This window comes from Vespa velutina, chromosome 8, assembly GCF_912470025.1.
Source record: "Vespa velutina chromosome 8, iVesVel2.1, whole genome shotgun sequence".
Lineage (NCBI taxonomy): Eukaryota > Metazoa > Arthropoda > Insecta > Hymenoptera > Vespidae > Vespa > Vespa velutina.
Genome location: NC_062195.1, coordinates 266,375 through 294,303, shown reverse-complemented (window position 1 = coordinate 294,303; position 27,929 = coordinate 266,375). Strand labels below are relative to the sequence as shown.

General features: G+C 41.0%; 2 protein-coding genes across 10 annotated transcripts; one reads left to right on the top strand and one right to left on the bottom strand.

The window, feature by feature from the left end:
- Positions 1 to 639: 639 nt before the first annotated feature.
- LOC124950949 (aryl hydrocarbon receptor nuclear translocator homolog) lies at positions 640 to 27,674 on the top strand. 8 transcript variants are annotated; one of them, XM_047498543.1, is made up of 13 exons: positions 640 to 849; positions 1,621 to 1,669; positions 15,132 to 15,212; positions 18,296 to 18,456; positions 20,898 to 21,215; positions 21,324 to 21,527; positions 22,078 to 22,269; positions 22,353 to 22,511; positions 22,613 to 22,763; positions 22,853 to 23,010; positions 23,099 to 23,283; positions 23,412 to 23,553; positions 23,638 to 27,674. In XM_047498543.1, exons 1-13 carry the CDS (start codon positions 810 to 812, stop codon positions 23,856 to 23,858), a joined length of 2,061 nt encoding a protein of 686 aa, XP_047354499.1. In that variant the 5' UTR covers positions 640 to 809; the 3' UTR covers positions 23,859 to 27,674. The 8 variants fall into 8 exon arrangements, with proteins under 8 accessions (XP_047354499.1, XP_047354505.1, XP_047354497.1 ...); XM_047498545.1 differs by lacking the exons at positions 640 to 849; positions 1,621 to 1,669 and adding exons at positions 5,072 to 5,204; positions 13,972 to 14,179; XM_047498541.1 differs by lacking the exons at positions 640 to 849; positions 1,621 to 1,669 and adding an exon at positions 3,068 to 5,204.
- LOC124950952 (U3 small nucleolar ribonucleoprotein protein MPP10) lies at positions 24,831 to 27,905 on the bottom strand. Of its 2 annotated transcripts, none has more exons than XM_047498553.1 (4): positions 27,718 to 27,905; positions 26,283 to 27,639; positions 26,096 to 26,204; positions 24,831 to 25,999 (listed from the first exon to the last, which is right to left on the bottom strand). In XM_047498553.1, the coding sequence occupies exons 1-4, from the start codon at positions 27,792 to 27,794 to the stop codon at positions 25,629 to 25,631; spliced, it is 1,914 nt and encodes a 637-aa protein (XP_047354509.1). In that variant the 5' UTR covers positions 27,795 to 27,905; the 3' UTR covers positions 24,831 to 25,628. The 2 variants fall into 2 exon arrangements, with proteins under 2 accessions (XP_047354509.1, XP_047354510.1); XM_047498554.1 differs by having other exon boundaries at positions 26,283 to 27,632; positions 27,718 to 27,861.
- Positions 27,906 to 27,929: the final 24 nt, after the last annotated feature.

Here is a 27,929-nt window from a genome sequence, read left to right as displayed (position 1 = left end):
GACCTATCAAAGAAAAGAAAAAAGAAAAAAGAGGCTAACGCGTAGCGATTAATTATTCCTTTTTTTTGAACTTCCAATTTAATCGCCTTTATAAATAATCGTAATATAATATTGTGAAACTTCAAAATTGTGGAATAAATAAATTTTTACCATGTTCTCCTACTCACGTAGTTACCGGTATAAAATTCAACGACCAATCATATCGTAGCCATCATGATTTATTATCTGCGCGCTAACAAAGCAAATGATTACCGTCGATATTAAAGATATTTTATTCGAATTATGCGCTAGGAATTACAGATATTGAAGTTATATTCATTTATGAACGATACCATTACTCTTATAATATTTAAGTCATTATGTCCTATCTATCAACGAACGGCATAATTTGTTCATTTCTCATCTTTAAATCTCTAGTCTGCTAATTAATTTCTAATCTATAAGTTTCTTCCAACATTAATTATTTTTAACTTCAAAAATATCTTTCATATAATATTTATTATTATTATTATTCTCAAGTTCTGTTATATCAACGGAATTACGACTTCATTTTAGTAGGAATGTACGTTTGTATCAATGTACCGTCAGATAGCGCCTTATTCGACGAAATTTTCCTTCCATTGAAATCATATTCAGAGGTCCAAGCAAAAATAAAATTCCCGAATAAAACTTCAAAATGGCGCGACTGCTGAGTGTAAACACCCAGTTTTGATATTAGTGGAGTGTAGGAGCTGAGTAATATTTCCAAAAACGATTGGCTGTAGTCCAGATATTTTGTACAAACGGTGTAAGGAAAAAATTCAAACTGGATGTTCACTACTGTATCCACGATCGCTCATTCTATACCAGGTAAACGTCGTCTATCACAATGTTTGACGCTCTCCATGCTTTTCCTAACATAGTTTCTCTAATTTGTATGAGAAATATATGAAATACGTTTTAACCAAAATTATGTTCGTCTACTTTCGTCGTCCGTTCCCTCTCAATTGGATGCATTTTAAAGTATAATCGTTTGATTTTTCAAAATGAGCATACTCGTCGTATGTTATGTCTTCAGTTTTTTCAACAGGATGCTTATATTTCACGTAAAACATATACAGTTATTCATCCTTCGTATATAGATCGTCCAAATTCTTTTATACTTATTTATAATCTATTCTAATCAAAGTATTTATTTCTTCAAAACTTATTCCACATAGCACAAACAAAGTCAATAATCATTCAATAACAATATTAGTTCTTTCTCTATGCTCTTAAATATCATACAATTGATATTTAAAAGATATTTGCTTCGATAACTCGTATTAATTTGAGCATATTATCATATTAGTTTATATCAATAGAAAGATGAATTTAATTTGCGACAGATCTAATTTATCTAGGTTATACGCAAATAAATCTTTAAGATATAAAACTTTATAAGCTTTTGTTCTTTGTATGTACTCATTGCGTTGCATATAATAAAGTCTGTGTAGTTGTATCAGTATAGTAGTAAAAGTATATACGATTATAAAGGAATATTTATATAATTTGTGATGATGACTCTACGATATGACTCGTTGTTACTTAATTTATAGACAAATTTAATAAGCGAATTAATTAAGTTTTCTATAATTACAGGGAGTGATCAGAGCAAAATGGCGCAGAAGTGTGGTTCTATTCACATAGGGTAAGTTAATATATTGAAAATTTCCAAAGACTGATATATTTCGAATGTGACTTTAAATAATTATATTTTATAGAATATGATTTTCCTTATAAATTCTTATGTTAGAGATCTCGAAGATAGATTAAAAAGGTTAATAATTATTCTTCAATAAACATTATGTTTTTCATCTTATAATAATATTAACAAGAGTAAGAAATTGTTTACTGAAACATACCGGATATGTTGTCTATTATATATTAACTAGCAAACGATCTTACAGACAAAATATTGTGCACGAAGTTGTACTATTACCTGTAATTGAGGTTATAAGTCAAAAATCTCTCTTTCCATCTGTATATATATATATATACATATGTATGTATGTATGTGTATATATATGTATATATATATACACACATATACATACCTATATACATATATATATATATATATAGATAGATAAATAGCTCAGTTCATTTCAAAAGCATGTGATAATATTAAATGATATAATATCTAGTAAAATGTATCAGCTGTCAGCGCGGTTGAATGTTTTATGACTAAGTACACGTACACTCGATAATTCTACTAATTAGTTCTAATATCTACATCATGATATATTTTTCGAACAGTCACATTTGTACTTGATACAATGATTATATTTTTGCAACCGTATCGAAACGTGCAGCGATAATGATCGATAACAGAAATCTAAAATATTTTATCGATCTTTACTATCTACATCCGACAAGATGGCCAAGCTAAAACATCTTGTGCGCTTCGAAATGTTAGATTAGAAAGAAAAATAAAAATAAAAAGTTTTGATTGGTAAGGAGAAAAAATACACAGACCGAATAAAGTTTTAGAATGATATAACGAAAAATAATTATTAATTATTTTTTGTAAGATTCCACGAAGATCAAGCAACTAATATAAGGATGTTTGCTACGCAGCAAGTAATTCGTCGTCGGACAATGTTAGCGCCTCTTGGTAATATTTCTTTACACCGTCGGTGTTTTATTGCGACATCGTGCAAGAAACGTTTCGTTATCGTAATCGTCGTAGACTTTTACCTTAGCGGCAGCAGGCCTTTTTCTTGAAAATATTTGTCCACATCGAGCCAAATCGTTTCGATCTGGTAAACTCGACTGACCTTCGTACCAAGAAACGATCGGACGTTGTGATATTGATATTTTTGTTTTTATTCGATATGGATATAGGAAAAAAGATCTTGTACCAAGGGAAAGACTAGGCCAAAAAAGAAGAAGAACGCGCGGTAGTCGATAGATTCGTTGGAACGTTAAAGCGCTATAAACGTAGAGCCGATAATTTCGTAGGATCGTGTCGGGTAGGAGGAAAAGAAAAGGTAGTTGGGGGAATACGTAAAAGAAAAGAAGCGTGCGAGGAGGGGTCATCGTTACGGAGAGAGAAGGCGCGTTCGTTCCGTTGCTACCACCAGGAGGGACGAAGGCATCCCGGTTAAAAGTCGTGCTTTATACGGTGGCTGTTCCGCTCTCTGGTGGGAGAAGTGATAGTCCTTACCGGGGTATACCACACGGCGGCACATTATACGGCTATGGTGGAATCAGTCACTGGCGAGTTGTGGGTGGTGACTAGTCGACGACCCATCCGTCCCTCGATCTCTCGGTAGATCTCCGATAGATCTCTCGGTAGATTTCTCGTCCGTCCGTTCTTACGTTAGTACTTCTTCCGCGTTTCCTCCTCGTTATATCGTTTCCATCCGAATGAACGTCATGTTCTTAGTTCGATCGCGATCGAAGCGATCATCGTAGTGGTCAATCCGGGCGAATGCTCTGAACGAAATCATCTCCAACGTGTTCGGTGGTATTCGTCGTCGCTTACGATGCCTCGTGCCAAGTTTAAACGACGCGCGTCTCGCGCCCTCGTCTAAGTAGATCCGGGATTTACGATTCCAACGGAAAACTCAAATTCCGTTGACGCGAAAGTTTCTCCTCTCTCTCTCTCTCTCTCTCTCTCTCTCTCTCTCTCTCTCTCTCTCTCTCTCTCTCTCTCTCTCTCTCTCTCCTTCTCCTTATTCCACTCTCCTTGCTCTTCCTCCATCTCTTTTTCTCTTCCCCCTCTTTCTTGTCGTACCTTCTTCGATATAAACATTTGGAAGAGCTTTGTATCGGCTCAACGGTGAAACGACGGATCTTTGGTGAGCTTCCCTCGTGAGTTCGTTGAAAGTGATTGTAGAATGAAGTGGTGGAAAAATAGCTGCTATAAGCTCGGACGTAATTTGCCAGGAGTTTCGAACCAAGAATAAAGAAGAGAGGAATCCTACACAATTGTTCTCTGACGAATATCGTTTTAAGGATCGTTTAAAATCGAACGGTTGATATTCTTTTGCGAAAGTGACTGAATATTAGCCATTTCGAAATCGGCATCAAAATAGTCAGTGTCGAAAGCAAATCAACGTTGTTGCGCGAATCGATCTGGATCAACGAACAGAGTCTTTTCAAGCAAATTCATATTTTTCGAAAACCTATTGATACCAAATCGACCATGAAATTTTCGCGAAACAAGGACGAGAATTGCGAATCGAATATGAGAAAAGCGTAGAATGATTTACACCTAAAATCGATCCTAGCTATTGGCTTGAAATAAAGGAAATTCATGCTATATTGGTCGTAAGCCATGGCGCGTAATAATGAGAGTCATTACAGCCGAGGTCGAAAGGTCGCAAAGATAATATTGTAGAAGTAAAAGTAGTCCTCTCAGAGAGAATCCTCGTTTTAAAAAAAAAAAGTTTGTTTGGTCCTTGAAGATCCTTGGAAATAGACATAACACTCGAAGTATTTGAACGATTAATTAATTTATTATCATCGGAATTCGACTTGGGAAGGAAAGGAATACATCGATCGTAGATTGAAAGAAAAAGTTCGAAAGCAGGAAGATACTGGAAGCCGTTTATACCGCAAATCGAAAGATATCTCGGAAAGGGAAGGAATCCGAGTTAGCTGGCGCTTTGATATTACGACTTCCTGCGGAGCACCCTTCGGCCGTCGCGTAGATATCGCGAAACTCCTATCGAGAGAACGCACGCGCGTATGTTCTCGAGCGTGTAACAGGTGTCCAGTGCGCCAGCAAACGTATGTGGGATATAACTTTGCAAAGTCTGTATTGATCTAACCGAAGAGTCATAATAAAATAGGCATCGAAGAAGGAACGATATGTCCTTGTAAAGAGGAATAATCGGAATAAGATGAGTTAATGACAGGGAAACCGTTGGAGGATTTTTGGATCATCGAAATCGTGGAAGACAGGCCGTCAAAATAGAATATCCCGGTGGCAGTGGTATGTACGGGGGTGGTACGGGAGGTGCAGGGTATGGGGTCGGTTTGGGCCCGGGACCTGGACCCTCGCACTACGCTCCCTCGGGTTCCGGCGTGAGTTACCAATTGGGCCCACCACCCCCACCGCCGCCAGCCGCTTGCCCCACCGGCGGAAGTCAGCTTCTGTCTTACGGGCCCAACCTATCGCCTCATCACATACAGCAGACGCACGCGGACTCTCAGCAGCAGTCGAAAACACGGAGGTAAATCTTCGTCTCCCACGCGCCTCTAACCATCTTCTTTTTTTCTCCCTTTGCCTCTCCCAGAAGAGAGAAAAAGATGAGTATCGCGTTTCAAGCAAAACTTCTTTCCAGCCATGCTGGATCATCGTCTCGAGATCATCTTCTGCCTCCTCGGAGCACGAAACCGACATCGTCCGTCTACTAAAATCGCTTTCCCGGGGGATGTTAAAAGTCGGCCCTTTTGATATCAAAGCGGGTTTTAAGCTCTTGACGAAAGGATCCCGCGTCTCGCGTACATATAAACGTGCGGAGAATCGTGGGAAAGGTTGGGACTTTTAAATAGCACGCGGTTTTTGTGGTAAACTGGACATGCACGTTGAATCGATGGATGCCGTCCAGAGAGAGAGAGAGAGAGAGAGAGAGAGAGAGGGAGAGAGAGAGAGAGAGAGAGAGAGAGAGAGAGAGAGAGAGAGAGAGAGAGAGTTCGCTTTAAGAAAATTTATCCTTTTATTTATTGCGAAGATCGGTACGTCGAAAGTGACGATGAACATGAGACAGGGACGAATTACGTATGACACGAGTAGTTACGTAGAACGAATTACGTATATTGATGATTATGAAGTATCCCGGTAATTACGCGGTACGCACGTTAACGGACAATCAATTGTCGCTTTAATAAGAATAGTGAGAACAGGCATTGTGACTGTCGTGAGAAAGAATCGAAATACGATTAAAATTTAAAAAGCGGTTTAAGATCTTTACGTAAAATTTGGCGGGCTTCAGTATACGAAATAGCTGCATAATGCAAGCGTTAATTCGTCCACTTACGAAAAAATCATTTATTAAGAAGCTCGAGAAAACATGCAATGTTAAGGGTTATCCGTAAAGGTTTCGTCCACAGGCACGATTTCTTTTTGAATCGTCAAACATCTATTCCATAGCGATCATTGAAAGAACTCGAGGCTGAGTTCTTCGCCTGAAACAATCTAGTTATCGAGAGTCGTGACCGAAGTACTTACGATTGCTTATTGAAATTGAGAGGCTTGCGGTGTACTTACGGATTCGCCTTTCGCTCGGACCGTCGACAAGCGGAAGAAATTTGCGGATCGTTTCGAAGATTACTTATGCCGATTCACCTTATTGTGACTTATTTGTGCCGATTGTATTTTAACCTTAATCTATCACGAGTAATTCCGTATTCTGCAAGATGCAATAAAAAGTAATCATTTTATGAATCTATTTTGCAAACAAGCTCGCAAAGTTTTCGAGACCGCTTTTACGATGAAATCGAGGAAACTCATTAAAACTTTTCTACGTCATGATTCTGAAGTAGCATGCTGATTTATCGAAGTACGATGGAAATTCTTCTTTCACAATGATTATTTCCAAATTTCCAAGAAATTTTTCAATTTTTCATCGATACGTTATCGTACCTCTATCGCATATTATCGGGATTCAAATATTCCGAAGAAAAAGCAACGATACGCGGAACGCACATGTTCCGTGTCCGCGTGAAAAATACTGAAGTCGGCCGTGAATCTAGATAGCTCTATTATCGTCGAGCTTGTCGTAAAAAAGACTGCGAATTCTCGTCAAGCCAATCCGATCCTTCCGCGCGCTTCAAAAGCACGAGAACGGTGAATCGATAACGAGAAGTATCCTTGCATAAACTGAATATTTATTAACCGTTAAATAAATAAAAAAAAAAAAAAAAGAAAGAAAAAACAAAACAAAAAAGAAGCAGCAAGCTCACGTCGCGTTTTCAGATTACGCTTTACAAGTAAAAACATTTTATACAAAAGTATACGTATTCGACCAAGAGATTATTATTAATTGATGGTGTGCAATCATTGCAGTTAAGCAAACATACGTTTTTGTTATTGCAAAGTCAGCAACTTTTTCTTTACATTAACAAGTAGATTATAATCAATAAATACAATTACAATTTCACTGCAGAATACGTACTTATGGCTTCTTCGGGCATAAAATGTGATTTCCCGTTGAAAAGAAGGAAAAGAAGAAGAAGAAGAAGAGAGAAAGAAAGAAAGAAAGAAAGAAAGAAAGAAAGAAAGAAAGAAAGAAAAAAAACAAGCGGACGAAGGAAAAAAGGAGGAACTTCCTCGGCGACCTTGAAGAAAAAGATACTCTCTGGCGTAAGCCATTGAAACGACGATAACGATAATCTTCTCGAAAATATAACAAAGCGGGTACAAAGTTGACGTTATCGTGAAATGCATACAACAGAATTGCGGTGCGCGGTCACGCGCGACGATAATAAATTGAGATCACAAGAAAAATACATATATGCGCGAAGAAATAGTTATGACGGCGCAGCTCGTATATTATTACGTACGGTACGGTACGGTACGTAAGTACGTATGTATGCATGTACAAGAGTGACCGTATTACGTAGGAAGAAATGAGAGCACGTACAATACCCGAGAGATTACATTTATCAGCGAATATTTCATTGGCCTCGCTGATCGCTGATTTCATTTATCGTCTGCTTATAACGAACCAACTTCAAACTTCGCTCGTTACGTTCTTAAAGTCTCGTTAAGTCTTTCTAAAGAAGACTTTAGAAGCGATTGACGTTGATGCAGGCGGATCTTTGGAAAGAAAGTAAAAGAGAAAAGAAAAAAAGAAAAGGGATAAAGTATAATAAAACGATCGATATCTAATCGTATAAAATATCGAGTGTCAAGCCGTCGTACAACTGCTTATATTATGAAATAATCGGAGTGACGGAACGTAAAAGTTGACGTTTAATAAAGTGCATCGCGTCTGGTCTCGTTTGCGGCTCGTCGCGTCTAACAAGCCGCAAAATACACAAGAAGGAAGATTAAGGGTAGCCGGGGTGTCTAATACGATGAGTTTACACGGGTCGTTCTACTCTCTACCACGTGCATCGAACGTGCGAGCACGAAACAAAACCCACTCGTCGAGGAATTCGTCACGTAGCAGAGATTTGTGACCGTTCCACGCATTTACGCGCCGATTACCGCGACCTTGTTGCGTAATCCGTCGTGTAAAACCCAAAAATCCAAAACACTCGTTTACCCATACTTTATCTACGTCCGTTTCTCTTTGTCGTCTTGTCGTTACGTCGGGAAAAGATCTCTCCAACGTTTACGGAGAGATTTTGCTACTTAGGACGGACTATAATTTTCTTGTAAGCGAAGATGGAAAATAATTTGAGATTTAACCAAGTCTAACTTTCTTCGATCATGTTTCTTTTTCCCGCAAATGCGCGGGGATGCATCCGCAAGATGCAATTTCTCGCAGGTATATTTACAAAATCGTAACTCTATACTCAACTTTTGTTTGTCTTTTTTTTCCTTTTTCTTCCTTCTTTCTTGTCTTCTTCTTTTTTTCCCCCCCCCCCTTTTTTTTTTCTTTTTTTTCTTTTTTTTCTTTTTATCGTTTTCTTTCTACATGGATGTTGAACATTTAAAAAGCAGGCTATATTATTTGTTTACATCGAGATGCCCGATGTTCGTGACAACTGGCTCGAAGTGGGAATTTCCAAGTCGGAGTAGCCTTCTTTCTAAGCAGCGATTGCGCTCGCGATATCGTCTCTTTTTACATTCTCTTCGGGAAGTCCTATGTAAATCGTGTGTTTGCTCTCTCCATCATCTCTCCACGCGGTACATTTATACAGTACAATTATCGTCGGTAGGCATACCTACGCACTGTACGTAGCTCGCAAGTGTTTTGATTTCTACACGTTAGCAACTCATTGCGAAGCGTTAATTATATTATAACGACTAATTAAAGGGAGCACGGGTGATTTCTGGTGCATTAATCTGTAAAAATGTAAATCGCAATGATAAAGATATATTTATTTCACGCGATCGCTACGGCCGCGAGCGCCTATGTTAAATAAATGGCATTCCGCGGCTGGAAGGAATTGTTAAACTGGATGGATCAAAATGGAAAGTATGTATTCAGTTTAATACGGCTCCGACCACGTTGTCGGATTATCTTCCTTCTAATGAATTCTCCATTATTAACGCCTCATACACTCGTCTGATATTAAATCCATAATTAGGTCATACGCGTGCGACACGGATTTTTAACTTACAATTGTGCATTTCATCGCGAGCATAAATAAAACGAGGTAATGCGCGCACATCTAATATTCGCCGCTAATATCTGATCAAACAATTTTCCTTCCTTTTTTTCATCCCCGACGAATCGTATTTATCTAAAGATCGTTCAAATGATAAAACGAGACGACGGTGATTCATGTGAAAAATATTTTTTATTAGTCCGAGACAGTCCAAGAACAAAGAAAATGTCTTTAATGAAGAGTAAAAGAAAAGGGTCTCGTTAGAGGGCGCATAGATTGCGCGGTTGTAAACGTAATTAGATGGATTTCTTGCTTCCTCTTCCTCGTATTCTTCGTCGCGTGACTTTCCGCTCGAAGCTAGGTTACACACGCCCTGAGCAATAAAGGTTTTCTCAGGCGTGAAAACGGCCGGGCCTCCCGATTGGGGTTCCGTTCTAGGGTAACGCGCGTCTTTCGCGCCCGCAAAAAACTCTCGACACTCTTCCTTTTCTTCCATCGCATCTCTTCTATCGGGATCAATTGCCAGTTTAAAGCTTTTCTATTCGGTTCGACACTTGAACGACAATTATCGCGAGAATGGCAATTATCGTCGATACACCGTTCCTCTTCTACTTCTTTAGGATAGTTTCGTACAGAAGGAAAATGGGACGGTTACGACGTTAAAACGAAGACGAAGAATTCGAAGAAATGTGATAAATCTCGTCTTTCGAGGGATCCCTCGCGAGTCGTAGAAGATTGTTAAGAGGCTACGGCGATCGAGGATCGATCGTGGAGGCGGTGACCAATAAGAGATCGTCTGGGAGAAAGAAAGAAGAGAGAGAGAAAGAGAGAGAGAGAGAGCGGAGAGAGAGAAGAGAGCGGTTCTCTCGCGCGAGCCGCTCTTCAGAGACCGATGGACCGCCCCTTCTCCAAGCCGCCAATCCCCAAGCTCTGATCTTGCTTTAATATGCGACACTGTATACACCGCGAGAGTATCATCGTCACCCCCTGACCAAGCTAATGAAAAGAAAAGCAATGAACGGCCAAGAGTCGTCGTCATCGTGCTTAGACGTTAGATAAGCAATCGGCGTCGTCATTCCATCGACTCGGAGAATCGAAGCGTTCTACCCGTCGCTTCGCTTCAACGAACCCCACGGGTGAGCTCTGCTAAAATACGATGATTCGTTGCATAATTATATAGTTAAATGCTACTTGAAATAACTGGACGCGTTCAAGGACGCGTGTCGTAACGCTCGCGACGACACTAAGAATCGAGTTCTCTTTCGACTTGGTACTCGCATTTTTCCCATTTCTATTTGAACTTTTAACGAGCGCTTAAATAAATTTACATTTAAGTCGAGAAAACATTTGTTATCGCGTGATTCGATACGTAAGGGCGTTGTGCCATTGGTGTTCCTTGCGTATTCCTCGGATTGGAACGTTTCAATTATCCCCGGCGAAGAAATCGATGAGATTCCGCTCGAGGAGGAACAGCTTTCTGAAAAATACCGCGCATTTCGTAGGTACACTGGGTATAGATGCTCGTTCTCCTCTTCTCGAAAGGCAGCAGGACGGAGTTCGCATGTATGTATGTACGTATTATGTACGTGCGTATGTACGTGCAAGTGTCCCAAACGACTATAGGAAGAGAAGGTAGATGTAACACACGTGGACGTAAAGGAATGGCGAACGCAAATGTACGAGGACGAGCGTGGACAACGGTTACAAAGAGGAAGAGAAGGAATAGAGGGGTCAAGTCGTGACTCTTGAGTCGAATGGAAAAATGCAAAAAGGCGCCACCGTAACTTGGACACGGCGTGCCACATCACGTGGCATTCTCTCTCCTCATTGGCCCCCCCCCCCCCTCTGTCTCATTGTCGTATTTTGTAAATATTCTTAAGGTACTTTTGATCTTTAAAGAAAGATCGACAGGTATTTTCGTGTCTCGTCTTTATAAAAATGATTGAAAGTGAAATTATTTACCGATCGACTAATTAAACTCGAAATATTTCCATTCGGTGAAACGCTTTGGAACCATTTAAAGTTGATCATTAATCTCTATCTTAATGCCGAACCGTCGCGTCGGGTCATTTACAGGCACGTCCACCGAGTATATCGCCGAGTGGCGTAAGCCTTAAGAGATAATTAGAAGGCCTAATTACCGGCGGTAAAAGCGTGCGTTTGTCTCGTGTGAGATCAGCGTTACCGCCCACTATGCGGACCAGCTATACTATGCCGACATTTGGAATCTGCTCGTCTAAAGAAATACAAAAAAGCGATCGTTTAACTCTTCGTTTCGTAAGTACGTTCATATGTACGGTGAAACATGAAACAACATGGCACAGTATGCCTTTAGCCTCGTTCAAGTCTTTACAATGAGAGAGTTGGCTTAGACGCACGCGAGATAAAGATCTGATACTTAGTTTCCCACGGCTTTTGTTTCGATATATATATATATATATATATATATATATATATATATATATATATATATATATACACACATATATATATACATATAGAAAAATTCAGGAAAGAAGGAGCCGAAAGCAGGAGAAATGGAGCAATACTGGCAAAAGGAAAAGATGCTTCTTTCTTGTCCTTAGAGAATGGTATATCTAAAGATCGATTTTTCACGAAATCGTTCAATGTCAAGGGTCGAATAACCGTAATCCACTATCGTGCCAGTGGCTACTTTGAAAGAATTTTTTTTTAAAGGTCACAAACTTGATCGTCGTCGTTGTCGATCGTAAATAAAATAACGACTGCCAGTCAGCCAGTCCTTTCGATACGCTACCAAATCCATTTCGGCCATTGTATAGTCGAATTGTAAACCGATGCTACCCGTCGATTCTATGAACTCGTTCTTCGAGTCTTGTAATAGGCCATCGATGTCATGGTTTATTGCGACCGTTGATTTAGTGTCGTACAGGGTCAACATTCTCGTATCTGCGTTTGTATGCTGTTACTTTCGTTTGTCTTTTTCAAATGATATTTTTCATAGTTTTGTATGGTTTACGACGTAAACCACCGCGCGGTCATGTAGATAAAATCTATTCTCTAAAGGTCACGTTGAGTAATTGGTAAATGATAAACGATAATTGATATTTCTCTTAAGGAAAGTAATATTTCGCTAGGAGAAGTAAAAGTTTGGCGACTCGACGAACTCGAGTCATTGATATTTGATCGTTCGAGATTTCGTGCTGGATCTAAGTTGGAGAACGAGCATCTTCTTTCCGTCGGACGATGCATACGCATCGCATATGCAAAAACGTTTCGCATAACGACACGGGCCATCTTATAACTCGGCGTGTACGTGATACGAAGCCGGTTTTCGTATTCACCATATGATTTATTACCTAAAATCCGGATAAGGTACGCGTTCGCGATTTCGTTATTTCGAGATACAAAGAACATTTTACAAAGTTTTACAAGAGGAGCAGGAGGAGGAGAAGAAGAAGAAGAAGAAGAAAGAGCGATTTATTTGTAGGTGCCGAGAATAAAATGATAGAGGAGAGAGTTTTTAACGCTTGTCTTCCGTGCTCCTCGTTACACGGGTCGTTTCTAAAACCTTCTGGAAGGTGCCGCAATTGGAGCACCTCGTTGAACCTGCTTTGAAGCTTAAACTTTCTCTTCGATTCGAAGGCGCGGATTATAATGCCACGTTCTGGAATTGGGTAGCAAGATATAAATGCCAGGGCTAACGAGTAGTACGATGGAAGAAAAGGGAAGAAAGTGCCATAACTTTTCATCGGTATTCGATCGACCGATGCTACGGACGAAAGAAACTCGCCTTCGAGTCGTCTTCTTTCTCACGAAAGATTCATACGTATCTGTTAAGTCGACATAATACCGCGGGGCGCATCATTATGTACTCCATAAGTCTCCGGGTACATCTTCTCTCTCTTTCCCTCCCTCTCTCTTTCTCTCTCTCTCTCTCTCTCTCTCTCTTCTCTTCACATAAGGGACTAAGAAAAAGAGGAGGAAAGTACGTTGGAGGGCTGCAGAGGAGGAGGAGAAGAAGAAGAAGAAGAAGAAGAAGAAGAAGAAGAAGAAGAAGATAGAGTAGGAGAGCGAAGGGAAGACTGGTGGGTACGGAGGTACCCGGATACACTCGCTGCGGGCCCTACACCCCCACTTACCTCGTCTACCGGGTCCTCCGGAGTTCTCCACGGTATGAGAAAGGTGAAGAGAGGGAGGCACCGCTTCACCGCATGGCACGTTCACCACAGCGAGAGAAAGAGCACGATGGCGAGTCGGGTAGTGGGGGTAAAAATAAAAGTGGTAGGGATAGGAGGGCGCACCGGTAAGGGGATATCTTGCTTTTTCGCTCAGGGTCAGAACCGTACATCACCCGCGCGCACCGGTGCAATAGACTGACGATCGGCCGGATTTCTATGAGCTCTCCGGCTCGCTCTATCTCTCTTTCTCGCCAGACCGAACGAGAGCATAATTTTCTAGCGAGCGGTTAATACCGGCGTCGGTAGAACGAACACGAGCTTCGATACCGATAATGAGACGGCGGTGACGGATTTACGGTGCCCTCTTTTGCGCTCCGAGTCCATCACCTCTCTTTCTCTCTCTCTCTCTCTCTCTCTCTCTCTCTCTCTCTCTCTCTCTCTTTCTCCCCCCCCCCCCCTCCCCTCCTCTCCCCTACCCTCTTCTTTCTCTCTCCCCTACCCTCTCCTCTCTCTCTCTCTCTCTCTCTCTTTTCTGATATCTTTCCATGTATTGTAGCGAGCGACCCTTATGGGCTTTGCCATATTCTTCCGGGTGTAAGCGGTAACGAGGTCTTGAACGTCGAATAAGCTTCAGCATCGCTATCGAATCGGCGATGTCGCAGGAAGGAAGGAAAAAGTGGGACAAACTGAATTATTTCGCTCCAATTCTTCTCGCGTTTCTTCGATTACGGCCCGATGTGTCGAGAGAAAGAGAGAAAGAAAAGGTAAAGAAACTTTCCTTCGAAGATGCGAGGAATTCTCTCGACAATTCTTCTAATTTTTTATTAATAAACTTTATGAATTCATTTGCCGCAAATAATTGAATTTATTTTCGATAAATACTTTTATGAGGAGTACTCTTCTCGTGATCTGTAATCGCACGAACGTTTTATCGATGTCTTGGGAGAATATTAAAAGAAATATAAGATTCGAATGTATTTCGGTGGCATAAGGATAAGGATAGATCCGAGTTGGAAGAAATTAATTGGTAATTTGTCAAGGATCGTGTAGAATAGGACTCGGCGATCTCCATGCGTTGAATTTTAATCGTGCCATTACTGTTAGGTGATCCAGATTTGGTGGAGTAGAGCAGAAGGCCAATTTTGGATCGGGCAGTTCGCGTTTGGTAATCCGGAAGCTATTATAGTATCGCGCGTCGATGACGCGACATCTATTCGCGCGACTATTCCTTCCTTTTTTGCGAACTCGCTTTTCTCCTTCGTCTCCTCGTCGAACGGTATAATAATTTATCGCACAACCACGCATCTTGACGTCCAACGCTCGCACACGCGCGCGCACACACGGAGGTATCTCGTAAAAAGTATCTACGCTCGCGACTCGCGTATCGAGAATTAAATTCGTCCATGTCCGCGCATACGTATACCTTGTTAAAAAGTTTCCCCGTGTTTTTTATCCTTGTGTTCGCGTGTGCGTTTGAATTTCTAATAATATTTCTACCGACGGGCGCGTTGCGCGTTATGTATGTATGTGTATATATATATATATATATATGTATATATTTACACACACTCACTTTGGGATACCACTATAAGCGCGATCCGTGTAGGTTCCTGCAAAGAAAAAAGAAAGAATCGAATAAAAGGCGCGCTATCGGTATCACGATCCTCGATGGAAAAGCGAAATTTAATCGGTCATTTCCTTCTCTTGGTGTTTCAGGTCGGACGAGGATGATACTAGTGGATGTAAATATAGAAGATTGGAGGACGACAATGTGCAGGATAAGGAGAGGTTTGCGAGGTGAGTATCAGACTCGAGAAGATTCGGTAGACTCGTTAAAATGTTATTGCCCTTCGCACCGGAGATTCCTCCTCTTATACGCATATATCGAATCTTGTTCGGTTTTTCGTCGCGTGTAAGGGACCGCGAGAGTGGCAGGGACACCTTTCTGGTAGCCGCTCCCGACATTGTTAATTCGTCTCACGAAATCGTGGCCCCAATATGTTCTACCGGTACACCCTGTACATGCCTTCTCAAGTACCAAGATACATACATACCTACATGATACCTACCAATGTGAGCCGATAGCGGAATGGGAAGCCCTCGAGGCTGCTCCAGCGTGGGAACATAAGGTACTTATACGCGCACCGTCCTTTAACTTCGTCCACACCGCGCTCTATCTCGATTCCATTCTTCACCTCTTTGCTCCTATCTATCTCGATGATATTAAAACTTAGCTTTGCCGCTAAATTCACTCTTCTCTAATCTACTGAGTATTCTTTTATTTTCAACGGAATCGAGAGAGAGAGAGAGAGAGAGAGAGAGAGGGGGGGGGTGGGAGGTAGAGAGAAAGGAAAGGATAATATTATTCTACAACTTTTCTCGTCTCCGATCGCGTGCGACTGGGTGGAGTCGCTTTCTGTAAGCAATCTCTACTGTCATTTTGCAGATACACAAACACGCATACATCGTGTTGTCGAAAAGAGGATGGAAAAAGAAAAAATGTTAAAAGAAAAAAGAAAAAGAAAGAAAGAAAGAAAGGAAAAAAGAATCATGGCTCGAGCGATCCGCAACGACTCTGATGTCGCGCGCGCGAATAAGCGAGCGAGCGGGCCGCGCTCAAGAACCTCACTTTTAAGTTAATAACGCAATTACTGCCTCCCGCCGCAAGGCGCCCGTCTCTTCTCCTCCTCCTTCTCCTCTTCTTCTTTTCCTCTTTATGCTTCTCCGCTCTATCTTTTCTCTCCCTCTTCCTCAGGCACGTCTTTTCCTCTCTCGGCCGAGGTCCACGGTCGTATTTTCTTCTCGACCTCGGCATTAATACAGAAAGCCTGCATTTTCGGTCTTTCGGCGCGATTACGAGTCTCGCGATAAACCGCGGAATAACTTTGTTTGTCGTTCTACTTCGTCTAAAGTAAGGGAAAAAAGAAAGTCTACTCGATAGACTTGGTCAGAATTTTGTAAGGGTAATAATAAGGGTATTACGACTCGGTGCATATTTATCGAGCAAAAGGGAGGGGGAAAAAGATGCCGTGGAACAGGAATAACGACGGAGAAGAGAAGGCGAGTGGTTCGACGAAGAACGAATACGATCGTTGTCGCTTAAATCATTTTCAAACGAAGATGTTATAATCGCGCGTGAGACGGCAGCGTGGCGCGCCATAAATTTTGCTCGGCAACATATTTACTGCCTTTGGGGCAGTAATCGAGAAGGAGGAAGGCGGACATACGCTACGGGACAAAAGTTAACAAACCTATAGGCGATATTTCGTTTTTTTTTTTTTTTTTTTTTTTTTTTTTTTTTTTTTTAATCCATCGTAAGAGATTTTTTTATTTTAATCCAACGTTCGAGCGAACTTAACTCTTATCGAATCGATATTTATTTGAGGAATAACGCAATCGTTTCGTTTATGGATCTACGAATTCGAAAGATTATAAACAATCGCGATAACGGGTATCGGCGTTATTTCGAGGTACGAGCTATCGAAAAGTTTCTCGCGATAAGATCGTGCGGGTCGAGGCTAGCCTCCGCGGAGTATAAACCGTTGGTAGTAGAGGGTAAAGAAAAGAAAAGAAAAGAAAAGAAAGGAAAGGAAAGGAGAAAGAAAAAAGAAAGAATAAATAAGAAACGATAGTGTCGTCGAGAGAGGGCCAAAAAAGAAGGATAAACTTGTACCGAAAGAGGTAGATAAGGATCTCGGACAAGACGGCATTCGCACGGTATCGTTTGGTGCTCGCGCGATTATCGGTACACCCCGTATAGTCAATCCGCTTGCCCGGACCTACGAAGCGAGCGAGCAACTTCGGAGCGTCTGACCTCTGACCCAGGAGTTCTCCGTCCTCCTCCTTGGATCGCGTTCCTTCTCTCCTCTTCCTCCTCTTCCCTTTTGCCCTTCCATAGCTCGCAACCTCCATCGCGCTGGACCGTACGTAGCCTGCTTTATACTTGCGCTTTAAGCGCCGTGGCCTCTTTTAAATAGCGCTGCCCTCTAACAGAGAGAAAGAGATAGATAGATAGATATTTATTCTTATGTCCGTGAGAGAAAGAGAGAATGAAATCGAAGAAAGGAACAACGGAACGGAGATGTCGACGAGCGTTACGGATTCACGTGAACCTCCCGACGAGACGAAGGAAAGATCTTCTCTCTTGCGTGTATTTGCCCATCGTGGACCTTCCACGTTATGTGTCTTTGAACACTCCCGGATGTTCTTGCTCCTAGATCCTTATCCTTTCTTTTTTATTTTCATTTATATTCTTCTCTGTCCGTTCAAAGTTTTTCTTAAGAGATTAAACCACGATAATATCCTTTAACATCGACTGGAACGTTAATCCTTTTTGATTTTCCTCATTGTTGCTGTCCTCGCCGTTGCCGTCGCCGTCGCCGTCGCCGTCGCCGTCCTAGAGGATCGATCTCTTCACGCGCACGCACAACCTCGAGCACCCACGCAAACTTTCTTCGTGAAAATAATTGCGAATTAAATGGCACCACACGTGGAACGATTACTCGGCAGCGCGACAATCGTTACGCGAGATCGATCTACGTCCTTTCATGCAGGGAAAACCTACCTCGGGAGTCAATTTGGCCTAGAATTTGTTTCGTAGTTTCTATGTTCGTCGTGGTAAAGAATAACAGGGGAGAACCTCGTCAAATTCGATCGCTTTAGAAACTACGTGTACTATAGACGTAACAGGAGAATTTATTGGCCCAATCGATCTCGGATGCACGTACATACGTATGATCATTTTGGAAAATAGATTCCTCGATCGCGCGTTCTCTCCTACATTCGAACCTGCTTACGCGCGTTAATATCTCGCGTAAGTTGATATCTAAAGAATTTCCTCGAGCTATGCAATTACCTTGGTTTTTTCTTGCAACTTACTGCAGGGAGAATCATTGCGAGATAGAAAGGCGGCGGCGGAACAAGATGACCGCCTACATCACCGAACTTTCGGACATGGTACCAACCTGTTCGGCCCTTGCGAGGAAGCCGGACAAACTGACGATACTTAGGATGGCAGTGGCACATATGAAAGCTCTCAGAGGTAAGTCGATTTTCATTTATATTTATTATTTATTTCGATAATATTTCGTTCTAAAAGGCAAGTGCTCTCATGCGCGCTTTAATAAATGTTAAAGTTTAACATTTTGCTCACGCGCGGGCGCGGGCGAGCGCGCGCAATATTATTCACTCCACAAGCAAGATATTATGTATATGTAAAGAGTGTGATGCAACTCATCTCGTGGGACTTGTGACGAAGTCGTTTTTAAAAGTCAATGACCGTAAAGATAGAGAAGAAGGGAGAGTCGTATCGAGCAGAGTTGCATGTATCTATGTAATTTAATCGACGCTCGTTCAAGCTCGAAGATCGCGTTGCCGAAAGTTATTTCGTTGACCGTGCCGGATAATTCAAACATCAATGGTAACTTAATCGTCACGTTCCGCGTTAAGAACTAAAGTACTACTTTGTTCCTTATCGAACTCTTCAACGATTACGGCAACTAATCTAGACCTCGAGAAGTTGGAAACCGATTTGCAAGCGAGGTTGCCATTAGAAATTTTATTCAGATCCTTATCCAGTTCATTAAGATGACAAAGTGGAACAAGACTAATCCAATTCCGAAGATTTTCTTCGACGGAGAAGTAACGCCAACCCCAATGGCAACGACGTAATCGCGGACTTTGATCCGGGAGAAAACAAAAAAGAAAAGAAGAACGAGAAAGGATGTACGTACGTATTCTCGAGATCATCGGGAAAGCTGGTGGGGGGTAGGGGGAGGGGAGGGGGAAACAAACAAACAAAAAAAAAAAAAAGAAAAAAAAGAAAACAAAAAAAAAAAGTCGAGCCTCTTTTTCTCTCTTTCTCTTGGAGGTACCGGAACGAGCGTAACTCACGGATGGTTTCGTCGTCGTACTACGGTCATATCGAATGCAGAAAGCGCGATATATGCTTCCGGTGTAAGAATGGGTGGAGTTGCTCCATCGTCGGCTGTCCCTTTACCTTCGGACACGCATAGGCGTGGTGTGTGCGTGCCGTGATTCCACCTAAGTATTGGTGGTGCGTCGCATTGTTTATAGCCACTTCTCCTCTTTCCCGACAAGAGAACCGCTGAATACAAATTGCTTAACGCAGAGAAAAAGAAAGAGAGATAAAGAGGGGACCTCTCTCCTTTCGTTCCCTATCTTTTTCCTTCTTTCTCTTTACCTGAGCAAGCGAAAAAGAGTGGGGGAGGGAGGGAGAGGGAGAGAGAGAGAGAGAGAGAGAGAGAGAGAGAGAGAGAGAGAGAGAGAGAGAGAGAGAGAGAGAAACTATCGCCTCCGGGATGTGTCGACGGTCGTTTACGCCGTCTTCCTCGACCCTCTCCTCTCTTCTTCTCATAACTCCGTTCGATGCACGATGCACTTGGTACATAGATATCTACGAAAGTCGAAGAACGCTTTCGAGCCTTTTCTCTCTCTCCCTCTCTCTCCCTCTCTATCTATCTATCTATCTATCTCTTTTCTCTCTTCTACGTCACCGGTTGCGGATTGTTAACGAGCCGTGTAGCGATAAAAGTTTACCGACGAACGACGACGGTGAAAGAACCGTTCGAAGGCTCGCGCGCAAACGGCTCTCGAACGATTACGTCGATTCGTTTCGATCCAACCTACCAGCTCCTCCAACCTACCAGCTCCTCCAACCTCTTCCACCTCCTTTCCATCATCTCTTCACGGGGACGAGATACCATCTTAGCCCACCCGCTCTTATCAATTGCGATCCTAAGAAATTCTTTCGAAAGGCTCGCTCGCAAATTCATTGATGAATATATTATACGTAGATATGTACATTCATCAGAATAAGAGAGAAGGAGTGTATTTTTCGAGGCAAAGAAATGTTAAGGGTGAATACTAGAGAGTCGAATTCTTGTAGAATAAAGAAAGCAAAGATGATAGCTTTTCATGTCCGAGCAGAAGATGATTCGATGCGAAGAAACGGAGCCGGTGGAATATCCATGGTGGAAAGAGCCGTAGGCGTCTCGACGCTCGCCACGTGGAAAGTAATGGTAACGAAGGTCACCGGGGGTCTTCCATAGATCTTGTTTGGAAGTCGTTAAAGTACCTCTTCCCGGAATTTCTCCGTATATCGGGGTAAAGATCGCATCGCGAGGCTCTCTCCCCCTCTCTCTTTGGATCCCATCCGCTTTGCAATTCCGATCTTGCACCTCGATAGTTACCTCCGCTGGCGAGGTGCCCCGTCCTCGTTTTTGGTACCACCATCGTCTTTTCTCTCTTTCTCTTTCTCTTTCGCTCGTCTTCTCGCGACTACTTCGACTCGCCTCCGGCGAGCTTACCGTCCGATCGGGTTATCGCACCTAAGCCGATCGCGTTAGAATCGCTTCGATCTGCTCGATTATTTTTTCCTATTTTTCATTTGGGAAAAATGCGCCCTCATTTTTCAAAAGGTTCGTTTTTATTTTCTACGATCGTTGAATCTCCGTTTTTTAGGGACAGGAAACACGGCTACGGACAACGCGTACAAACCATCCTTTTTAACGGATCAGGAGTTGAAACATTTGATCCTGGAAGCCGCCGATGGGTTTCTTTTCGTCGTAAGCTGCGACAGCGGTAGAATCATCTATGTTTCCGATTCTGTCGCGCCCGTTTTGAATTACACGCAGAGTGATTGGTACGGGACGAGTCTATACTCGCAAGTACATCCGGACGATACCGAAAAAGTACGGGAACAGCTCAGCGCCGCGGAACCTCAGCAGGGTGGAAGAGTATTGGATCTCAAGACCGGGACGGTCAAGAGAGAAGGTCAATGTAAGTTAAGGGCGCGTCGGCGGCCAAATTATTCCCTATCAATTGATAAAGTTAACTTTCGCCAAAATCTCTTATTCCATAATCGTTATGTCATAAATATTATTACAGCGTCGATGAGATTGTGCATGGGCTCGAGAAGAGGGTTCATCTGTCGAATGAAAGTTGGAAATCTACAGACGACGGGTGATATGGCAGCCGCTCACGGTCTTCATCGTATAAAGCAAAGAAATTCGTTAGGTCCACCCGCTCGGGATGGGCAAAATTACGCTGTAGTCCATTGTACAGGGTACATCAAAAATTGGCCCCCCACCGGTGAGTTTGGCTTCCAATATTTCATCGTAATCGTCGACGCGACATAACGGTCGCGACAGCGCGACGTAGCGCCAACTTTCTATTTTAAAGCGAGGGAGACGCGTTGTGCTCGGAGAATATGAACGAACCTACGATTCGTAGAATGCGCCGATACCGAGGACGTATGTTGTACATACCTCCTATAAATTAAGCATCTCTCGGCGATCGCACGGAAAGGACATAAACCGAGGCACGTCGATCCCTCGGAATAAGCAGAATCGTTTTGACCTGACGATATTTCTTTCGAGCGAAGGAAAATAGCAGCCTCTCTCTCTCTCTCTCTCTCTCTCTCTCTCTCTAACCGATCGGGGAATTAAGTGGAATTTCATATTCACGCTACATTTCCTTGAAATTATTACTATTATTAGTTTCATCGTTTTATTTATTCGTGTTTTGGCAATGCGACATGATGCTCGTTAGAATTCCCGATTAAGAGTTTAGATTTGTGTAACATCTTTATGTTACCGATCAGTGAAAGAATCGTTTATTGATTCACGGTTTTACGCTGTAGGTGATTTTGTTCCCCCATGTGTACCAGGTGTGGGTCTAGCTGACAGAGGGCCCGGTGCCGTGCAAACAGGACCCGATGGTGTAGTTACGGACGAAAGTGCATCTACTCATTGCTGCCTCGTCGCCATTGGGCGATTACAGGTTACTAGTACGCCAAATACGAACGATTTAGCGGGTTCCAATAGCAATAGCGGTAAGAAGATCTCTTTCGTCACTTTCTTCTCCATCTTTTTTAATACGCGGTCTGTTTTACGTTTAACGATCTCTATGTTTTAGAATTTATTTCACGTCACTCTGCGGAAGGTACGTTTACCTTCGTGGACCAAAGAGTCGGTGGAATATTGGGGTATACGCCCTCGGAACTTTTAGGGCATAAATGTTATCAATTCTTTCATCCAGAGGATGAAACCCATATGCGCGAAAGCTTCGAACAAGGTAACGCGAAATCTTTCGTTCGTTCGTTCATTCGTTCTACGTACGAATTTGCACGATACGTTTCTAAACGCAGCAATAATTTTTTTTTTTTTTTTATTTAGTTTTGAAGCTGAAAGGACAGGTGGTTTCTGTGATGTATAGATTTCGAGCTAAGAATCGTGATTGGGTGTGGTTGAGGACATCGGCTTTTGCGTTTTTAAATCCATTTAACGACGACGTGGAGTACATCGTTTGCACGAACTCTCATGCGAAGTACGACTCTTTTTTTTTTTTTACAATGCGGCGGTTCTAGAAAATAAATTTATCGAACATGTTTTTAATGATATATCCGACGATCGAAGGTCATTCCACTCTGGTAGCGATGGGCAAACGGAAAGCGAAGCCGTACCTGCCTACGGACAACCTGGTTTAGATTACTCCCTTCAGAGACATCCCACCAGGGATCCTATATATCCAGCGCATCATATGATGCAACATCCAGCGGCTGTCGCCGCAGCTGGTAGGGGAAAACTTCTACATACTTTCTATCGGTTACAAATGTCTTGTATAAGTCGACGATTTCTAATGCGACGACTATTATATTTTAGGTCCACAGCAACCTAGGCCGTCCAGTACACAAAATGTTTATCAAGGGTACGAGACAACGCAGTCACCTATAGCTTACGGTTCACCTGGTCAACAAAGTACAACTTCTTCTGTATTAAGTAGAATTCAAAAACCTGCAAATACATCTCCGACTCCTGTACAACAAGCATGGGCCATAGGTCGTCAGGTAAAAAAGAACAAAAAAAAAGAAAAAAGAAAATTATTAACGAGTTGTTAATGCGAAAATGCTCGTGTATTTAATGAGTTTCTGTTTCAAAGAACGAAAATGATATGTTGCGCGTTGACTCGTTGCAGCAACCTGTAACGGAAGGGTATCAGTACAGTCAATTAAGTCCGTCAAGGTCACCAAGTGGACCGACGTATACGCAATTGAGTAGTGGTGCTAGAACACCGGCTACGCAATATCACGCAGTCACGACAGTGCCTAATAATCCGGGTATGAATCGGCGTATTAGAATATTTATATTTATTAATTAATTTTAGAGACTTTCGCTGATTCCTCCTTATATTATTCACGTAGGTATGTGGGGATGGCAAGGTCAACAACATCAAACACCGCAACAAGATGCTGCACAATCAAATCCACAAGTTGCCGGTCAAACGCAACCACCTCATCCTGCACAAGCTGGTGGTCCTGGCACGCAACCTCAAGAGCTTTCAGATATGTTGCAAATGTTACAAGACCAAGGTGGCGCATCCGGATTCGAGGAGTTAAATATGTTTAATACCAATTTTGAGTAACGACCAAGGACGAAAATTGCTGACAGTCTTACATCTTAAAAGACTTAAGGTTCAAATCATTTTTGGATTATTCTAAGCATCGTAATCCACGCTCTTACTCGAGCATTTCGACCTGTGCAAAGTTTATGATCAGCACCTTCTATAGATATATCCTACATGAGCGTTAAGTTACTGTCGGTTGGGGTATCCTGATTATTATTAGGTCCTAATCGATTAGTTCTGTCCGCATGCATTTCAGATATTACGTTCATTTGATAATGTTTTCTTTTGATAATTATGTTCTCGAAATCGTACGAATTTTATAATGCATTCTTAAGATCGGTGGTTATTATTTAGCAAAAGTGCCATTAGAGAATGCTTGCTCTTATAATGTGTTTTTATCAGATGTTTTAACGGATATGGAAAAAAAGAAAAACTAATAATTATTAACATGGACATAATTATATGAAGATATCGAGAGATTTCATTCTACTTTAATGTAATTATGAATTCTATGATTTCAGGTAATGCGATTTGCAAGAGCGTGAATCCATTATTTTATAGTCAATATGATCTAATAATTTGCAAAGGAATGATAAACTTTGTGTTTTATTAATTCAGTCTGTATCTCTCTCTCTCTCTCTCTCTCTCTCTCTCTCTCTCTCTCTCGAAGTAGTTTATTATTTTGAAGCTTACAGTAGACATTGTGCGATGTGTTCAGAAGAGAGAAGCCTGCTTTACATGGCATATATAAATACATATACACGTGGTATATACGATATGTAACATTTCAAATCTTCTGAAATCACCGATGTCTAACTTTATCTGTCCTTGTTCAAAGAGGTAGTGTTATATGATCTTTTTATTCATTAGATTATTATTTCATTTCGAATGCCTTACGAATTCTTTTAAAAATGTGAAATAGGAAGTGTGTTATTTGATTATTGAAAAAGGTATATTTTAAAAAAAGAAAAAAGAATAATCAATCAGAAATCTATGCAAATCATGATCATTTTAATACCAGCTTATCGTTAGGCACATAAGGTTAGCTTAATTATTTTTTAATTTAGATATTTGTAATTATAAACAGTGCAATCATAAATCAACATTTGACAGAAATTGTTCAAACTTGACAATGTACAAAATTATGTAACCCACTTTGCTTCTCTGTGCAAAACACCATTTTTAGATATTCTTAAAGAAAAATATAGATAATGTTATACATATAAATAATTGCATTTATAAGTAACCACGTGTGACTTAGTGCATTTGTACATGTTTAGCAAAAATTTCGATAAGCAGATCAAAACAAAATTACGGCATATCATGATGAATTGGGAACATTTTTCACTAATATACGAGGTATACACATATATACGATTTTTTTTGTTCTTTTTACAATCAATCATCCTGTACGAATGTAGTTCCAACATTACCTCCGACAATAATTATAATAGCGAAGAGACGAAAGATATCAAAGTGTGTAGGCAACAGTTGATTAAATATCTTGTATTTAATATTGATATCTTTCAAAATATTTCAAATCTTACTCTCATACTCACGAAAGATATTCCCCCTGTTCCTACACGACTCCACATACATACTACATTTATTTTATCATCGAATCACAATTTCAAACGATCTTGAATGAGCGACCAAAAATAGAAAAAATCCAATTAAATTTCATTTAATATATATACATATACATATACAAAATATATATATATATATATATATATATATATATATATATATATACACATATATATATGTTGTATTTACATGAAATATTTACAATTTTAATCTGACAGCGGACAAAGCTTTTTTATTTTTTTCTTTCGACATTTGATTTACTCTCGACTTGACGTGACTTTTAACTTGGTCCTGTAGCTGGGTAAAGAACTTGCTCGAAGATTTCGTGACTTTACCAATCGTCTCATCCACCATCGTAATATTCCTATCTTTGCTCAATTTTTTCATCAAAAGAACGTTTTTGTCCTTTTTATATTTTTTCTCGATTCCTGGTTTGATCGCATTTAATTGCTCTTTTCTTTCCCTATCTTTTTGTCGTTCCTTTTGCTTCAACTTCTTCCTTCGTCTTTCGCGTTTCATGTCGGTGATCGTTCGTTCCGATTTACCGATAACATCGCCCCGTGGTTTTTCTACGAAAATAAGAAATAAGAAAAAATAAATATCTCGTAGTATTTTTTAAATTTGATAGATCGAAACGATATAATCAATGTTTTTCAATGACATACCTCTAACTTCTTCGGGTGCTAATAAGGCAGCATCGCTGGTAGCTATCGGCGCCACTTCTTCCATATTGATGGCAGGAATGTTACTTATAATTTTAATTTCAGGCTGGGCCTACAAAGAAATGAACTTGCACATATTTCTTGTCCTTTAAATATTACAAAAAGTATCAATTGGGAATATTATACGTACTGCTTTCGGGGTATAATGGAAATTGGACAGTGCGTCCAATTTGGAGAATAAAGAATGCATCATATCGCGAATTTCAATGTGCGCTTTCGGCTCTTCTTCCTCTACTTCTTTGGTTTCCGGATTTGAAGCTTGTTTTTGCTTGAGATATTCGTTCTCATAAATTTGAGACAAACTTTCTTTGCTCTTTTCCTGATTCAATATCAACTTTTTCTTATATTCCAAAGGTGTTTCGACGGGTTTGAATTTCTTTTCGACGTCGTCCCATGCCTTGTCCTTTATTCGTTGCTTAATTAAATCCTCCAGTTTGAAAGTAGTCTGTTCGGTGATAACAGGAGGTGGCCTGGAGGTAACGTCAAACTCCACATACTCTTCCAATAAAGAGTTTGGCGGTCTGAGAGCAGCATTTACTTCTCCCTTCAATTGCCAAGGCTTTTCAGCTAGCGCTTCTTCTTCCAGTTCTTGAATCCTCTGTTGCAAACGTTCCTGACGCGCTTCAAGGGAGGATTTAATTTCCAAATTCTTCTCCTTATTATCTACTTTATTTTCTAAGCTATCCGTTTCGTCCGAATCGTTTGTCAGATTGAACTTAACTCTTTTAGTAAAGGATCTTAATTCAGTACCATTTTCTTTCTCAACGTCGGTACCTTCTAATTCGCTATCGTCCAGCGATTCCTCATCTTCATTTTCATCGGTTTTAGAATGATCGTTACGAAAGGAAGATGATACTTTATTGTCGTCGCCCTCGTCCTCGCTATTCGGATTATCAAAAAAGTCGGCATATTTAATGAACTTTGCGTCCTCCGTAAAATCGCATTCCTCTTCCGACAAATCGTTAAACAAATCAAGAGATTCGTCATCGTCCGACTCGTTCGCGTCTCTTTTGTTTAGCTTCTCTCTTCTATCCTCATTAGTAAGATATTCATCTAATTCTTGTAATTTAAAAAATTTATCATCGACGATGGACTTTCTTTTGCGCTCTTTTATCCTCTTTATCTTTTCGAAGCTACTCTTAGATTCTTCATCTTCTTTCCCTTTCGCTCGTCGATGTTGTATTACGCTCGTTGCATTCTCAACTTCATCGTCCCGCTCGCTGTTCTCTTCTCTGGATTCAGGCTTCGTGGTAGAGATAGGTAACGTCAGCGCTTTCTTACCGGCTAACAATTTGGATATGCCACTTAAAAAATGTATCAATTCTCCTTCATTCTGTAACTCCAATTGTTGCCAAATTTGTTCCTCGTCAAAACCATCGGTCAACAGCTCTGGCAAGGCATTCGTACTCCTTTCCGTTTGTTCTTTCGTAAAATCGTAGAGCTGTTTCATAGTATTTTTGAAATTAACCGCAACACCATTCTGTACACTTGATTGAAATAAATACTTTATTAGTTTATATAATTATTTAAGTAACGTTAGTTGTAATTGGTTATATTAGATATACCTTAGAAATTCTTCAGGTTTCCGCGTGTTGTCGTCGATCGCAGATATAACCTTATTAAGAATTGTGCCTTGAGCCATTATTATATCACGTTCGATGCGAAAAACGTTAAATAAATGTTAAAGTTTGCGAAAAGAAATAGGTTAGAAACATCGCGGGTGGCCACCTGTACGGATTATAAGAAAATCATAGAAACGTAACCTTGACGTGGGCAT